Source organism: Tursiops truncatus, chromosome 2, assembly GCF_011762595.2.
Source record: "Tursiops truncatus isolate mTurTru1 chromosome 2, mTurTru1.mat.Y, whole genome shotgun sequence".
Taxonomy (NCBI): Eukaryota; Metazoa; Chordata; class Mammalia; order Artiodactyla; family Delphinidae; genus Tursiops; species Tursiops truncatus.
This window is the reverse complement of record NC_047035.1, coordinates 97919592-97937401: the sequence shown is the minus strand read 5'-3', so window position 1 is coordinate 97937401 and position 17810 is coordinate 97919592. Positions and strand designations below refer to the sequence as shown.

The 17810-nt window shown below is 38.7% G+C and overlaps 1 protein-coding gene across 4 annotated transcripts in view; it reads left to right on the top strand.

The window, feature by feature from the left end:
• RAB27A (RAB27A, member RAS oncogene family) overlaps window positions 1-17810 on the top strand; it is a 74397-nt gene that overhangs the window by 33341 nt on the left and 23246 nt on the right. For 3 of the 4 annotated variants that reach the window (XM_073801037.1, XM_019946663.3, XM_073801038.1), the window contains exon 2: window positions 13688-13862. In XM_073801037.1, the coding sequence (XP_073657138.1) occupies window positions 13710-13862 (153 nt within the window). In that variant the 5' untranslated portion in view covers window positions 13688-13709. Of the gene's footprint in view, window positions 1-9310; window positions 9351-13687; window positions 13863-17810 lie in introns of those variants that run through there. The other variant, XM_073801036.1, reaches the window with a different exon arrangement.

Here is a 17810-nt window from a genome sequence, read left to right as displayed (position 1 = left end):
GCAGCATAGTGTGTTCATTCCTTATTGCTCAATTGTCCTAACTGAGTAAAAGCCAGCATGTGCTGAACAGATGTGCCTGAGCCTTTCTGTCATTTACTGAGTGTGGCTCACATATGCTTCCTTAAATATTCTCACAAGAGTGGACATGTGAATCCACTCCAAACTTTTTTTAAAAAGGAAAGAGAATGACAAAAGCCTAGTGCAAACTATAGCCTTCTCAATTAATGACAGATTTATAAGAATTCCAAATAATATGTATGCACTAAAGGCAGAAGCAAATAACTTAGCCAGGCAGTAAGTGAACAATTTGGAGGTCTCTAAATGTGGTATATAACTCGTTTGGCTGTAACTTTTTATTCCAGTTAAAAAAAATAACAATAAAGAGAAAAAGGACATTTGAATAAAAGTTTATAGACTCCTAAAGAACCTCAATGGGTCCCAGAGCTCCACAGACTTGAGGCCTCTCTAATAAGAACTGCAGTGCCTTACTCTTTTATGATTTGCTATATTCATCTCGTTTAAGACATTGTCTTGTGCTTATTTTCTAAAAATAAATACGGTCCAGTTTTTTCTCGGAACCTAACAGGTGAAGTAGGAAAACATAAACAAGGATATATCAGGTTGAAAAATACAACTAACTAGCTTGAACTAGTACATACGTAATTCTGCATACAACAAACAGGGAATACAGATCCTTTTTACGCAACCAGGGGACATTCGTAAAACTTAACAAATCCCCCCAAATGTGACATTAGGCAGCATTTACTGATTCAAAGGTAAGAAAATTAGAAAAAACAACAACAATCGCAAAAAAGCCAACTGTGATCTGACAGGCTGATTTAGAAATAGGCTGGATGGCTGCAAGTACCCCAGTCCTCTTTTGCATAAGTAAACCCAAGGCACGCCCTAGTCTATAAAAAGCTGTTGATAGAAATGCAAACAGTCCCTGCTAAGACTGCCTACTGCATAGGTGGAACGGGGCAAGAATCAATAAGAAGTATATCAGATTGGACCTGCACCACAGGTGAGTTTCTCTTCTTTCCTTTTGATTCAGCTATTAAAGAATATGATATTTAGGGAGCAGTTAAACATGTATTGTAAGTATATTAAATGGAGGGAGTGGACCTGATCGAGGACCAGGAAGACCTATAGCTGGCTGTTTAGAGCTTATTGACACCAAACGAGAGAGGCTAAGAATCCTAGTACTGTTGTTTTGTGGTGCTAAAACATCAGGAAATAGTTTGATATTTCTGAGCCTATTTTACTGTTTTTAAAAGAACTAAGTTAATACATGGTGGAATATTTACAGACACTAGTTTTTTTAAAATAAATTTATTTCTTTTTTATCTATTTTTGTCTGTGTTGGGTCTTCATTGCTGTGTGCGGGTTTTCTCTAGTTGCAGCGAGCGGGGGCTACTCTTCATTGCGGTGCGCGTGCTTCTCATTGCGGTGGCTTCTCTTGTTGAAGAGCACAGGCTCTAGGCACGCGGGCTTCAGTAGTTGTGGCGTGCAGGCTCAGTAGTTGTGGCTTGCGGGCTCTAGAGCACAGGCTCAGTAGTTGTGGTGCACAGGCTTAGTTGCTTTGCAGCATGTGGGATCTTCACAGACCAGGGCTCGAACCCGTGTCCCCTGCATTGGCAGGTGGATTCCTAACCACTACACCACCAGGGAAGTCCTCAGACACTAGTTTTTTAAACTCATGATTAACTTGTGTCAGTATGCTGCCTTTTCATCAGTATATGGTAAACCCCAAACTGGCACAGTGGAGAAGCACTTGGGTTTCTGAAATGGCTCTGTTCCCAGACTTAGCTGGGGGAAGACTTTCCTTATTGGAAAAGCAGAAGTCCCTGAAGACAGAGTAGCAAATGAGCTTATGGAGGAGAGTCCAGTACCTTGAAATTGATATCACAGCTCACTGTTACAAGGAAAGCACCAGTATTCATGGACTGGTGTTGTTGGTGTGAGGTCAGTTTTTGCACACACAAACTGGAGTTTGGGAAGAGTACGTGGAGATGAGGGACAAGAAAGAGTAGAGAGGCTCAGGGTAATGGATAGAAGTGGGACTGTTAGAACCCAACATGGGGGTGTTGTAGGGTGGATAGGAGACTATGGAAAAGAAAAGCAGCTGTGCATGGGACTTCCCTGGTGGTGCAGTGGTTAAGAATCTGCCTGCCAATGCAAGGGACAAGGGTTCGAGCCCTGGTCCGGGAAGATCCCACGTGCCGTGGAGCAACTAAGCCCACGCGCCACAACTACTGAGCCTGCGCTCTAGAGCTTTCGTGCCACAGCTACTGAAGCCCGCGTGCCACAACTACTGAAGCCCGCGTGCCTAGAGCCCGTGCTTTGCATCAAGAGAAGCCACCACAATGAGAAGCCCGTGCACCGCAACGAAGAGTAGCCCCCCCGCCCGCCGCAACTAGAGAAAGCCCATGTGCAGCAACAAAGACCCAACACAGCCAAAAATAAAAACAAACAAATAAATAAATTTATATTAAAAAGAAAGAAAGAAAGCCAGCTGTGAAGAGATGGACTCCTGTGTGCTTTTGTAAGCCAGACTGCACCTGAGAAGCATATCCCTGGGGGTGGAGAACGGCTGTGCCCTGGTGTGGTCAGCATGGGTGAGGCTGTGGTGTAGGCAGGACGAGGGAGAGGTGAAGCCCTGTCCGGTGCATCTTAGTGGCCTTTGTAAGTATCTGTGTGCCAAACTGATGTTTCATCTTAGCCTTCAGAGTAGGGTGTGTGGGATACGAGCCCTCACCATTCACAGTTTCTGCAAGTATACAGTTACGGTATCTCATCACAGAAAAGGTGAGGTATGGTCTATGCCCTTTGTTTAAGAAGTCAGGGAAATGGTTACAGTACACTGTAGAAGTCACCCTAAAAAAACAACAGTGAAAATAATATCCTGGTATGCAAATGATTGGGTCTGGAAAGGCAGGGAGGTGGTATATTCTGGACACAGTGTCTCTACGGGGTGAATAAATATAGAGCACTCATTTTAGTTTTTAAAAAAGGCAATGGTAAAGGAATCCCTCTCCTCCCCAGCTACTGCCAACTCAGGGATATTAATCTAATTGTTTTTATTATTTGGACAGTCATCCTCAACAGGTCTTGATTCTTCTAATTCACAATTGTTTTTCCATCCTAAAATTTTTCTTGGAATGAAAGAACCATCATTGCTCCATCACAAAGTGAAGTGATTCTTTTCTTGATTTGGTGCATTTCCTCTGACAAATCAACATCTTTCCTGTGTTTTAGCACATGAAAAACTTTGAGGCAGGTGAGATGCAAGAGGGCAGCTAGGTTGTGTTGGTCAGAGGCCTTTACAACCCTCGCATATTCCGGGAGGACCAGGCTTGGCCAGAATCCCTGACTCCATTTCTAGGTCATGAATGGAAAGGTGTTCTGTGTTTTGCAACCTTGGAAATGTACTTTTTTTTTTCTTTTTGAATTTTACTTTATTTTTTTACACAGCAGGCTCTTATTAGTCATCCATTTTATACACATCAGTGTATACATGTCAATCCCAATCTCCCAATTCATGGAAATGCACTTTTCAATTTCAAGTCCTTTGAGTGCTACTTGGTTTGTAATCCTTCCAGTCCTGGCTGCGGTAGCAGCACAGTCACTCCCAATATTTCCACCTTTGAGTCTTGGGCCCAGGAGTTTGGCATCACTCTGACATAACCAAAGGCTCTTCACTTCTACCTCTTCAGAACTTAATAGCAGAATTCCCTCTATGAATCAGTTGGTCTTGCAGCTACCTTCCAGGTAGCTTAGGTCACTCCTCCTGTTCCATTTTCGGAAAATATTTTTACTCCATTCTTTAGGAGATTTATTAGGTTCAGTGTCCCTCTTAAGGAATAGTGGAAAAAGCACCAGTCTTAATGCCATAAGGTCAGTGTTCAAACCTTAATCTCTCGTAGTCATAAGAACAGCTACGATATATTGATCTCCATCATGCATTTTGCTACTCACTTTACACCAGTAGGTGGTGGTCCCCTGTTTGAATTGAGGAGACCCTGACTCCAACACCTATGTCTTACTGTTTTCTATGTGCTCACAGAAAGCAACCACTGAGTGGGAGTAGACTTTACACGTTTTGCACTTCTGTGGACTTCTTGGAGAATTCCAAGAATTCTCCAAGAATTTCCTGCTTTACGGTGTCATTAGGAAGCACGTTTAGCCATGGGTGGGACATTCCATTGCAGGGACATGTGGTTGGGGCCATTATGGGGCTACTTTCACCTTATTTGAGATATTAGTCGGCAAACCAAACAGCCACTCCTATTGCCACTGTATTGTCTATATTTTACAAAGGACAGTTTCTGTAGTACGCCTTTATTCCTATTACCCTGTGTCTATAAAATAAGATGTACTTGTCACAAACTGTAAGTAAATAACACCCAGTATTTACTTTCCATAAATTTCTGTAAACAGTTATATTCTGATCGTAAAAGAGGCGTGGGCAGCAGATAATGCCTTTTGAGTAAATGAATCGATGATCTCCACATCTTACAAAAACAAAGAAGCCAGTATCTCATTTGAGTCGCTGACAGTGGTCTTCCAGAAGAACATTTTCTACTTTCAAGAATCATTCCAGTGCCCACTTCTTTCTTAATGTGTAGTTGCTTGTATTATTTGACTACTGGCTTATGTTAGTCACCTACTGAGGTGATGGTAACATTTCAGAAATAGTAGGTCAACTCCTGGATTGAGACTGCTTATTTTTTCTTTTTTAATACTCATAAGGAATTGCAAATGGCTGAAGGATGCTTTTACAAATGATATATTTGGATGTCCTGGTAGTATTTGGGAATGTATATTTAATTCAGTAGTGTTTGTAGATGATTTTATTTTTTCTCTGAATAACTTACTATGTTGGAATATCATCGAATGCTATAATTTAGTCTTTTCACTTTGTGTAATTGGGGAAAATGGAATATTCCTGTGTAAGAGGCACATTTATAAATATTAAGCCAAATTGTATGTAAATTTAGATTGTCAGTTTTTAGCTATGTACCTCTCTTCTCAGTGTTAAGGGTGGATCTATTATATTACTATGAAACAGATTCCAATTTCTGTCTATTCTTCAATGCCATTACATTTCTACTTACTTCTCTCTACCTAAGATCTTTGCACAAACAAGATAAGCTCTTTGTTTATAATTTCATCTATTCTACTGTCAACCTATTTAGGAGGGCAGAAACCTATCTACTCACACTAGATCAGAAATTGAGAAGAGGAAGGTCACGTGCACAGAGGGCAGAGGCTATCTCCTCTTGTGGAAATGGGGAGCCCCACTCTTGGGCAGTACACATCTTGCTTTTGCAGTGAAAGTAAATGTATGTCACTTCAGGGTATAGCAATTACAGTGATCTAAGATAGTTGTAGCCAGAGCTCATCTGGTAAACACAAGTTGCCCCTACTCATATCTTGGTACATTATAAAATGCTGCTTTTTTTTTGTTTTGTTTTTCCTCATGGCTTGTGAGATCTTAGTTCCCCGACCAGGGATCGAACCCAGGCCCCCTGCAATGGAAGCATGAGGAGACTTAATCACTGGACCACCAGGGAATTCCCCATTATAAAATGCTTTTATAATGAACACTCTAGCTCTGAAATTGCCAAAAATCACCCAGTTAAAACTCACTGTTGGGCTTCCCTGTGGCACAGTGGTTGAGAGTCCACCTGCCGATGCAGGGGATGCGGGTTTGTGCCCCGCTCTGGGAAGATCCCACATGCCGCGGAGTGGCTGGGCCTGTGATAGATGGCCGCTGAGCCTGCACGTCCGGAGCCTGTGCTCCGCGACGGGACAGGCAACAGTGAGAGGCCTGCGTACCACAAAAAAAAAAACCCAACTCATTGTTAGATTGGAATGCCAAGATAGCTTTTGTGATAGAGACCTCTTAAATGATTGCACCTAAATTGACTTTCTTTCTCTATTTTTTCTAAAGGTTCAGGTACTGGTTACATTAAGAATAGGTTATAAAATTACATGCCTTGCCTAATAAGAACTTGATGAGGCTATATGTTAGTAATAGTATTGCTAAAAAGAAGTTTCTGTTGTTGAACACTTAACACAAACCAAGCAATGTGCTAAAACTTTCTGTGGATTATGTCACTTCATCCTTAAAGTAACCCAGTGAGGTTAGTAATGTTATCTCCACTTTGTAGTTGAAAGAGAGGAGACTTAGTTTGAAGAACTTGGACCAAGTCACACCAAGAAGAGTCCAGAATTTGAACCCAAGCCTACGTGCCACCACATTAAGAAAACAACGTTCTCTTTATGCCTTACCCAGACATTAAGTTGCACTTAAGGATGATAAAATAGAACCATGTCTACTACCATTCATGTCACATAGTAGTTGTTCAGGTAATATTATCCCTCCTTGCTTTTTTACTCTCTGTATTAAATGTGGTTGATAGAGGGAAAATTGGGCTTTTAAAAACTGGCTTATCTGGAGTAGATTTTGAATGATTCTGCCTAGTGATTGGGGATCGTAAGGTTGGAATCTTTGACTGAATTTAATAGGAAGTTTCGTGGAGAATTTGGGCTATAGTGTGTGTGTGTGTGTGTGTGTGTGTGTGTGTGAGAGAGAGAGAGGGAGTGAGAGTGAGAGCTTTTCCCTTTGCACTTAACTAAAATCAATTTCTTCTACCTTATTTCCTGAAAAGCAATTAAAATATATTTTATTTTTTAAATAAGGAAGAAGATCATTGACTTTCTCTCACCAGGCAATTATCACCACATGGTACATGTTGAGGAAGTAGGTGTTCCTTGCTTTCTATTGTTAATCTGATGAGAGTGAGGGTGTAGATCACTTTGAAAAAATATTTGTGTAAGGAGGAGAGATAGATATGAGATGAATAAGAAAATCGTTTGCCTGTCTCAAATTGAGGGCATTCTTGACTTTAGAAGACATTTCCTTGAGGTATTTAGTTGCTCCTTCCTCCAGGAGGTACAGTGTTTAAAGAAGTGACCTTAGGTTCAAGTGCTCTCCATAGATTCTTTTTTTTCCTTTTTTTGATAAAATTTATTTTATTTTATTTTTTACATTTTTTTGGAGTATAGTTGATTTACAATGTTGTATTAGTTTCAGGTGTATAGCAAAGTGAATCAGTTATATACATACATATATCCACTCTTTTTTTTTTTTAAGATTCTTTTCCCATATAGGCCATTACATCTCCATAGAGTCTTTTTTTTTTTTAATCTTATTTTTCGATTAGGGATTCAGTTCTTTCTTCATTTCTAAGAAAGAATATTGCCTTCGTATTGACCCTTCAGAGCTAGACTGCTTGATGATGCTAATAGCAGTTAATACTTATACAGGACTTACTGTGTGCCAGGCACTGTTCTAAACTAAACTTTATATGTATACTCAATCCTCACAACAGCCCTCTGAGATAGGTTTACTGTTGTGCTCCATCGAATCTAAAATGTGTTGATGCTGCATTCTTGATTTTGCTTAGAAGTTGCTAATGAAAGGTTTCACACAACTGTATTTCCAGTACCACCTTATTTAATAACAATTGTAAGATGTCATGGGTGGTAAGACTGTGAAATATAAGATGCACCCCACTTTTAAAGAAGTTAAGAAAGCAGATACTTGATAGTATTAATAAAATAGGTTATCATTCCCATTGTTAAGATGGGGATCCTGAGGCAAAAGACATTAAATTTTCTAAAGTGACATGACTGGATTCATATCCAGGTGATTCAACTCTAGAGTCCTTGCTCTTAACTTCCACTTTTTTTATGCCTCTCAACAATTCATTGGAATTGAGCGCATGTTAATATGTGGAGAGACTGCCCAAGACCCACTTCCTCATCCTTTCATTGTGGCATTCATGATAGACTGGCACCGAGATTCCTCGGAGGGAGGAAGTGTGTGTGATGTATGTATCACCTGCCTTTAGGGCTGTGATGAGGGCTGTTACACTAATGCAGGTAAAGTGCCTGACATGTGGGCATCTTACTTATTTTTAGCAAGAGCAGTGCAATTGGGAGGCCTTGATGAACTAGCTTCCCAAGCATCAATAGGCTGGAGTGCTTGCTGGAAATTGTGTGCACAAAATGTTGTTTGGGTGCCCCAAATTCTGCACTGTGTATTTTTACTGTTTCCCTGTCTGCTCTAAAATGCCAACATAAAAATAATTTGTTATTTCCATAATTGGGGAGTGGAGTATTTTTTTTTTCTGAAGAACAGGTTCCAGAAACACCACTCAGGACTTGAGTAACAAAAATAAAAAGCAAAAATAATTTTAATTTTTTTTAATTAAAAATTTTTTAAATGTTTATACTCTTTTTAAAAAAATTTTTCTTTTTTTAAAAATAAATTTATTTTTATTTTTGGCTGCGTTGGGTCTTCATTGCTGTGCGTGGGCTTTCTCTGGTTGTGGCAAGTGGGGGCTACTCTTTGTTGTGGTGCGTGAGCTTCTTACTGCAGTGGCTTCTCTGGTTGTGGAGCATGGGCTCTAGGCACCTGGGCTTCAATAGTTGTGGCACGTGAGCTCTAGAATGCAGGCTCAGTAGTTGTGGCACACAGGCTTAGTTGCTCCGCAGCATGTGGGATCTTCCAGGACCAGGGCTCGAACCCGTGTCCCCTGCATTGGCAGGCGATCCTTAACCACTGTGCCACCAGGGAAGCCCTGATTTTCTTTTTTTTAATGTGGATCATTTTTAAAGTCTTTATTGAATTTTTTACAATATTGCTTCTGTTTTATGTTTTGGTTTTTTGGCCCGGAGGCATGTGGGATCTAAGTTCCCTGACCAGGGATCAAACCCTCACGCCCTGCATTGGAAGACGAAGTCTCAACCACTGGACTGCCAGGGAAGTCCCAAAAATAATTTTTAATAATATGAAGATGGTTCTACGTGAAGACCTACCAGAAGCTGAAACTTAACATTTAGTTGTCTTTACCTCGTGGTGGTAAGCGGTGGCGAGACAACCACATATAGGACTGCAGCATGGGTTTGGGATTGTAGTCTGCTATGGACTAGAATTATTTTCTCCTGAAAGATGGAATGATTCCGTTAACTCTAGGCTTTGACTAACTGACTGTAAGCTCAGATAAGGAACCTGTCACCACCAATACCCTGAAAAATCTCTGTCAACAATTTGAAGACCTGCCTGTTCCCTGAATACTTTTATTTCCTAGCAGCTTCCTTACTCTTTAGAATTCTGGTCTCTGTTAACCCAGAACAGCCTGGTCATTGTGACCAACTTAGGGCAAACTGTAAATAGCATCCCAATTTGCTAAAGGTTCCCCCCAGCTGAAATCTCTGTTTTATTGTTGGATTACAGATCAGTGTTTTGCTGCCAGGTCCTTGAGATAAGGCAGGAGGTGAGTTCTCAACCAAGGAAGCCTGTGTCACTCATCATACCTTTCCCTGTTGTTTATCGTATTCTCCTCTGCCAGTATCCCTTCTCCCAACCTGTTTTCTGTACTCTAACACGTACAAACTGTTCAAGTGTAGAAAGAGACTATACTGTGATGGAGATAAATATTTGAGTACAGATTGTCTACAGCTGGGGTAATTATAAGGAAAATTTTAAGATTGTTGATTTGGTATAAGTTTAAAAGCCCCAAACCGTTGCTTTTGGTGCTTCTGAATATCATTTTACATTTTTAGTCTTGAACTGTTTGAACATCTTATCAGTCAACTTGGACTGTTTTGAGCCAGTTTTTACCTTCAACTACAAGCAGTTTGATAAAATTAGAGCAAGTGTGACCCAGTTGGAGATAGATTTAATTGGTCAGCACTAGCTTGATTCAGTAAAATATGCTCGGAACCAGTCAAACCTTAGGTGAGCCGGTCAGAACCTACTTGTCCAGGTCAGAGATTATTTGAGCTAGCTAAAACCAGTGTGAAGCAGTTTGAGCTCCTAAAACCAGACCTAAATGATTGTGGTTAGATACATGTGGTTTTTTTTTTTTAACATCTTTATTGGGGTATAATTGCTTTACAATGGTGTGTTAGTTTCTGCTTTATAACAAAGTGAATCAGTTATACATATACATATGTTCCCATATCTCTTCCCTCTTGCGTCTCCCTCCCTCCCCCCCCTCCCTATCCCACCCCTTCAGGCGGTCACAAAGCACCGAGCTGATATCCTGTGCTATGCGGCTGCTTCCCACTAGCTATCTACCTTATGTTTGGTAGTGTATATATGTCCATGCCTCTCTCTCGCTTTGTCACAGCTCACCCTTCCCCCTCCCCATATCCTCAAGTCCGTTCTCCAGTAGGTCTGTGTCTTTATTCCTTTCTTACCCCTAGGCTCTTCATGACATTTTTTTTTCTTAAATTCCATATATATGTGTTAGCATACGGTATTTGTCTTTCTCTTTCTGACTTACTTCACTCTGTATGACAGACTCTAGGTCTATCCACCTCATTACACATAGCTCAATTTCATTTCTTCTTATGGCTGAGTAATACATATGGTTTTAACTAAGTGGCTTTAGATCAATCAGAAATGTTTTTGTAGGTAGAATGTCTCTGAACTTAACTCTTTCACTCTGAACCAGAATGAACCTTTGAGATCCTTTTAAACAAGTATGAATTTTTTAGTATGGATCAGAGTGCTTTATACAATTTAAACCCGTTCTTAAGCTGGTCATAACTCTTTTGAAATTGACATATCTACTTAAAATTAATTGAAAATGGTTTGAAGCAGCCAAAAAAGAAGGTGACGTTTGCTGACTCCGTAAACTACTCTGAGCCAGTCAGCAATCTTTTGTGCCAGAAATACATGTTTTGAGCTGCCCAGAGGCAATTTCAGAAATTGTTCTAGGTCTTCAGAGCCTGTCTGATGTGTCCAGAATGGGGAGAAGAGAGTGAGCCAACATTTACTGAGTAGCCAGCTTATGCCAAGCATTGTGCTGGGCACTCCACAAAGAGTATCTCATTCAATCCTTAGAACAATGGTGGGAAGTAGTGTACATTTTCTTTTTCATGGAATGGAAACCTGAAAATCCAAGACTGAAAAACATCTGAGTAGCCAGTATGTGGGAGATATGGAATCCAATCCAGCTCTGCTTGACTTCAGAAGTCACATGTTTCCTGTTAGGCTACCTTGTATGATATCCCACCTGGTCACTTTTAAATCCAACATCCATTTGTAAAAACTTGAGTAATGGCCACAAAGCTTGAGGTAGAATGGACATTGGACTTGAAGTTAGGAGACACATGTTCTAGACTGTGCAAATGAGTTAAACTCTCTGGGTTCTGTTTCATTCTTTAGCAAACTGAACCCAGAAAATGGAAGGTCTGAGCATTTATTTTCAGATCAGCAAGGCAGATAATTGTCTAAAGGTGCAGTCTGAAGAGTATAAAATATGATTAATTTCAATGGTGGTGTCTATACCTTCAGTTGTGGTATGTTGTTAACACTTCCTTTATGATGGTTTGGTTTGGGAACAAACTGTTATATATTGCTGTCATCACAAATAGAAGACAAAACCCATGAAGATCATTTGTAGACTTACCTGTGTAATTCTTCTCCCATGATAACTAAACATATTAAATTTTGGTGCAGCAGAGATAGGTTCATCAGTCTTTGAATTCCATTGAAGTAGGTTTAGAGAATTCTAGAAGAGTATGCCATTGGTGACAACATTTTCTCCTGTACCTGAAATGATACAGAAACTCGTTATAAAAATGACCAACTTTTTTCAAAATAAAAGTAAAGAGGAGGGCTTCCCTGGTGGCGCAGTGGTTGAGAGTCCGCCTGCCGATTCAGGGGACACGAGTTCGTGCCCCGGTCTGGGAAGATCCCACATGCCGCGGAGCGGCTGGGCCCATGAGCCATGGCCGCTGAGCCTGCGCGTCTGGAGCCTGTGCTCCGCAACAGGAGAGGCCACAACAGTGAGAGGTCCGCGTACCACAAAAAAAAAAAAAAAAAAGTAAAGAGGAAATAAGGTAGCCACAGCGACTTCTTGCATCATTCTCCTTGCAGAATTTGGAGTTGCTTTCTGCTTCCTCATTTATTTGGACGGGAGCCCCCCCCCCCCAAATGATTCAATGTTATCTGGACCTACTTTTCAATTCTTAGCTCTTATTTATGAATAACTTGGAGCCGAGTGAGATGCTGTGATAAAACGTACTAGAATCTTTATTTGTATCCAAGTGGTCATCTTCTGGAGAGGCATTCTGTTACACACCATTAATGCTGGCAACCTGTACCTGTGCGTACAGAAGCTATAACATAGGAAAACCATCATCTGTACAGTGTCACACCTTATAGTGTGCAAATAGAATGCCAAATGTTTGTAGAGGCTTTGCCCTTGTCGACTGACCAGCCATATCTGAATGTGAGGCCACAGCTCTGCACCAAGGGACTCTGTGGAAGTCACTGAAGCAGCTCTTGGGGATCAGAATTCAGGATTTTTGAGCATAAGGTGGGTCACCAAATTGAGGATAGGGTGGGGGAGGCAACCTTGAAAATCAATAAATGTCCTTGCCTGAGCTTTTATGAATTTTATGGATCTATAGAAATAATCCTATAGGAAGCGTTGAGAATTGTGGTAAAGTTTCTGGGCAGGAGATGGCTGGGTGAAAAGGGGACAATGAGAGGAAAATCAGCAGCATCTAATGTAGGGCATATGATGTGTATGTGGATGGGTGAATATGTATGTTGAATGGGCAGGTAGAGTTGTCAGTGGTAACGGAATAGCTGATTGTTTTTCTGATTTTCAGGAGGGTTTATCGGTATTAGAAATGGGAGGATAAAAAGAAGTAAGCCTTCCCTGGAGACAGACTATATTTCTAGTCAGACTGATATTTTGAATAGTTTGAATCTATTTAGAGGATAAAAACAATCTTGAAAAGTGCTGATTGCAAAGGATAGAAAGTAACCATGGTTAGATCTTGCTGTAAAACCAAGAATATTTCTTCTCAAAGGTAGACTTCTGGCCAATATTGAAGAGCTGAATTGGAAGCATTTCCTGTAGAATTCCTGTAGAATTTCCTGTAGGTATTCCTGTAGAATACCAAGGCAAATGTAGATAAATGAGCCCTTCATGGTGGAACTCAGTTCTCAAGTGAGCAGTGATATTCTAGAAAGATCTCATTTAATATGTAGTAACAATAATTTGTAAGGAAGCTGCAAACCAAGTTTTACTCGTGAACTTAACATTATCTTTGAAGGAATGATAGTCACATGTGAAAATGAATAGGATAAATGAAATTGCCTCAACGTCCAAGCAAAAAAAGAAAAGCCAAGGATGCAGCACTAGGAGACTTTGAAAAAGGAGGGGCAGTTGGAACCACTTGCACTCTAAGAATTTTTGTTATTCCTGTAATATTCAACTTCCTCCTTTCTTTCTTTGTTTTGTCAACTCTTGTTCTACATGGTTTGCGTATAAGCCTTAGTGACCATTATCTTCTTGATTTTCATTCTCACTTGGAATTTTTGTCTTAACAGTACTATAATATGCACGATAAATTTAACCTAAACTGTTAGTTGTTTACAAATTCAGTAGCAGCTCATCTAGCCAATGATTAAGTCCTTGGGATAGTGAATCATGTCTAATCCTCTCTTCACAGAACCCTTAGGCACATAGGTGTTACGTAGAAGTACTTGATGAACTGGATATTAAAGGAAGTCATTTAATTCATGGAAGATTCTAATATTTTCTAATCGGTTTTTGGTAAATATACATTTGTTTGTATTTTTCAGGTGAACCACTGAGTTCTTCATTATGTCTGATGGAGACTATGATTACCTCATCAAGTTTTTAGCTCTGGGAGACTCTGGAGTAGGGAAGACCAGTGTACTTTACCAGTACACAGATGGTAAATTTAACTCCAAATTTATCACGACAGTCGGCATTGATTTCAGGGAAAAGAGAGTGGTAAGTTCTGTATCCTTCTATATAAAAACGTAATCTGAGTCAACATTTGCCTGTCTGTTTTGTTTACTTTGTAGGAATTAGGAGGACAAAGGTTGGAATCTAAAATTAAAGGGTACATATGAGAGTGTATTATGTTCAGTCTGGGCAATGTGATTAAAGGCTGTAACTGAGGACGCTTCATATAAAACCAAGCAGATAAAATAAAAGTGAAGATTTAAAAAAATTTCCTTGATACTCTTTTGGCTGGTATGTTCCTTCTGATTTCCACAAAGTTATTTGTGGAATTTGCTTCGTACCTTTGTTATGAAGCTTGCAATCTTCCCTGCTCCTCATACCCCTGTTTTGTGGGCTATTTCTTCCATTTTTGATATCATTTTTAATGGATTTTCTCTTAATTAAGGCCTCAGCTATCGCATGTGGAACACTAAGTGGCAGAACTCATTGATCCCACGAGGAGTGTGAGGTTGGAGTAGGGATGGGAATGGCGGTAGGGCATATGAATCTGGGAGGTAACCAAGGGAACAGCAAGGTTCTGCAGAATAAGGGAAGAGGATATTTTAAAATATTTTTATTTAATTTATATTTCAGAGGACAGCAAGATAAGTTATTGTGGGGTAGGGAGTAAGGCAGGAGGTTAGTATGTCCAGGAACTACATTTCTTACTGAAAAAGCAGCTGTTCCCATGAAGCAGGTCAACAAGTAGTCAGGAGATTAATGACAAAAACCCTGCAGTGGAGAGTATTCTACCTGGGAAAAATGAATGGTCTCTGGCTTCTAGGACAGAAATATTCATTCCCTCTGATCCACCCTAAGCCTTCCACTACCAGAGAGTCTGTTCCTTTTTCTTTCTTTTTTTTTTTAATTATTTTAAAATTGAAGTATAGTTGCTGTACAATATTGTATAAGTTTCAGGTGTACAATATAGTGATTCACAATTTTTAAAGGTTATATTCCATTTATAGTTATTATAAAATATTGGCTATATTCCCTGTGTTGTACAATATATTCTTATAGCTTATTTATTTTATATATAGTAGTTTGTACCTCTCAATTCCCTACCCCATCTTGCCCCTCCCCTATATGCTTGTGATTATATTTAGTAACTAATCCCCATTTTATAACTTTGTTTTTAAAAAATGACTTTATTGAGATATAATTTATATAAAATTCACCCATTTAACATGTACAATTCAGTGGTATTTTAGTATATTCACAGTTGTGCAACTGTCACCACTACCAAATTTTAGAACATTTCATCACCCCAACAGAAACCTCATATCCTTTAGCATTTTTCCATTTTCCCTCCCCCAGCCACTAATCTACTCTCTGGATTTGCTCGTTTGGATTTATCATGTAAATGGAATCATACAATATGTGGCCTTTTGCGTCTGGCTTCTTTTACTTAGTGTAATGTTTTCTGCATAATGTTGTATCGTGTATCAGAACTTCATTCCTTTTTATGATCAAATAGTATTCCATTGTATTGGTATACCACATTTTGTTTATCCATTCATCCATTGGTGGACATTTCAGTTGTTTCACTTTTTAGCTGTTATGAACCATACTTCTATTAATATTCATATACATTTTTTGGGTGAACTTATGTTTTCAATATACTTATATAGGCTTGGAGCGGATTTGACTGGCTATATGATAACTCTCTGTTTAACTTTGTGGGGACTTTCACATTTTTCAGAAGATGCTGCCCCATTTTACATCCTCACCAACCATGTATGAGGGTTCCAATTTCTCTATATCTTCACCAGCTCTTCTTGTTGTCTATTTGATTGTAGCCATTCTAGTGGGTGTGAAGTGGTACCTCACTGCAAGTTTGACTTTAATTTCCCTAATGATGAATGTTGTGGAACAATCACCTTTTCATATGCTTATCGGCCATTTGTTTATCATCTTTGGAGAAATGTCTGTTCAGATCCTTTGCCTATTTTGAAATTGGTTGTTTTTTTGTTGTTAAGTTTTAAGAGGTTTTTTTGTGTGTGTATTCTGGATAAATGTTCTTATCAGATATATGATATGCAAATAGTTTTAGCTTTTACATTTAGATCTGTGATCCATTTTGAGTTAATTTTGGGGTATAGGGTGAATAGGGGTACAACTTCATTCTTCTGCATGTGTATATATAATTGTTTCAGCACCATTTGTTGAAAAGACTATTCTTTCCCCTGTTGAATGTTCTTCACACTCTTGTTGAAAATCAGTTAACCATAAATGTAAGGGTTTATTTTTGGACTCTCAATTCTATTTCATTTATCTATATGTCTATCCTTATGCCACTATCTTGATTACTGTAGCTTTGTTGTAAGTTTTCAAATTGGGAAGCACGAGTCCTCCCACTTTGTCTTTTTTCACGATTGTTTTGGGTTCCTTGCAATTTCATATGAATCTTAGGGACAGCTTGTTAATTTCTACAAAGAAGCCGGCTGAGATTCTGATAGGGTTTGCATTGACTCTAGAATAATTTGGTGAGTATTGGTATCTTAACACTATTAAGTCTTCCGATTTGTGAACGTGGAATGTTTTCCTATTTAGATCTTCTTTAATTTCTTTCAACAATATTTTATAGCTTTCAGAATATGTTTTATACTTTTTAATTAAATTTATTCTTAAGTATCTTAATCTTTTTATGCTATTATAAATTAAATTGTTTTCTTAATTTTTTTTTGAATTGTTCCTTGCCAGTGTATAAAAATACAATTTATTTTGTAAGTTGAGCTTGTATACTGGAACCTTACTGAACTTGTTTATTAGTTTTAATATAACCTGTACATGTGTGTGTAGGGGGTGTATGTATCTGTGTGTGTATTTATTCCTTAGGATTTCCTATATACAAGATAGGAAATAGATGTTCGGAATTCCCATCTTCTGTTATACTTCTTCCTTTCCAACTTGGGTATGTTTTGTTTCTTTTTCTTGCCTAATCGCCCTGATGAGAACCTCCAGTAAAAAGTCGAATAGAAGTGTTCAGGGAGAACATCTTTGTCTTGTCTTTTAGGGAGAAAGCATTCAGTCACCATTAAGTGTAATATAAGCTGTGCATTTTTCATAGATGCTGTTCTTCAGGTCAAGGATGTTCCCTTCTATTCCTAATTTGTTGAGCATTTTTATCATGAAAGGTGTTGGACTTTTTCAAATGCTTTTTCTGCATCTTTTGAAATGGTCATGTGGTTTTAGTCCTTTATTCTATAACCATTCTATTCCATTACAAATCAATATTGGTTGATTTTTGTATGTTAAACCAATCTTGTTGTTCTCGTGATAACTTCTACTCAGTCATGGTATATAATCCTTTATATATTTTTCTGGATTCTTTTTGCTAGTATTTTGGAGTCTGTATTTAGAGAGGATATTGGTCTGTAGTTTTTCTTCCCCTCGTATCTTTGATTTTGGTGTCAGGATAATATAGGCCTCATAAAATGAGGTGGGAAGTATTTCCTTCTTTTCTATATTTTAGAAGAGTTTGAGAAGAATTGGTGTTAATTTTTCTGTAAACATTTGATCAGATTCATCAGTGAAGGCATTTGGGCCTGGCCTTTTCTTTGTGGGAAGTTATTTTTATTATGAATTCAGTCTTCTTATTGGTTATATATTTCTTTAGATTTTCTATTTTTTCTTGAGTTAGTTTCAATTGTTTGGGTCTAGGAATTTCTCCATTTCTTCTAAGCTATCTAATATTTTGGCATACAATTGTTCATACTATTCCTTTATAATCTTTTTACATATGTAAGGTTGGTAGTGTTGTCCTTTCTTTCATTTCTGATTTTAAGAATTTGAGTCTTCTATTTTTATCCTTGATTAGTCTAACTAAAGGTTTATCAATTTTCTTGATTTTTTTTCAAAGAAAAGTTCATTTATTTCTACTCTAATCTTTATTATTTCTTTCCTTCTGCTTGCTTTGGAATTAGTTTACTCTTATTTTTCTAGTTTTTTGAG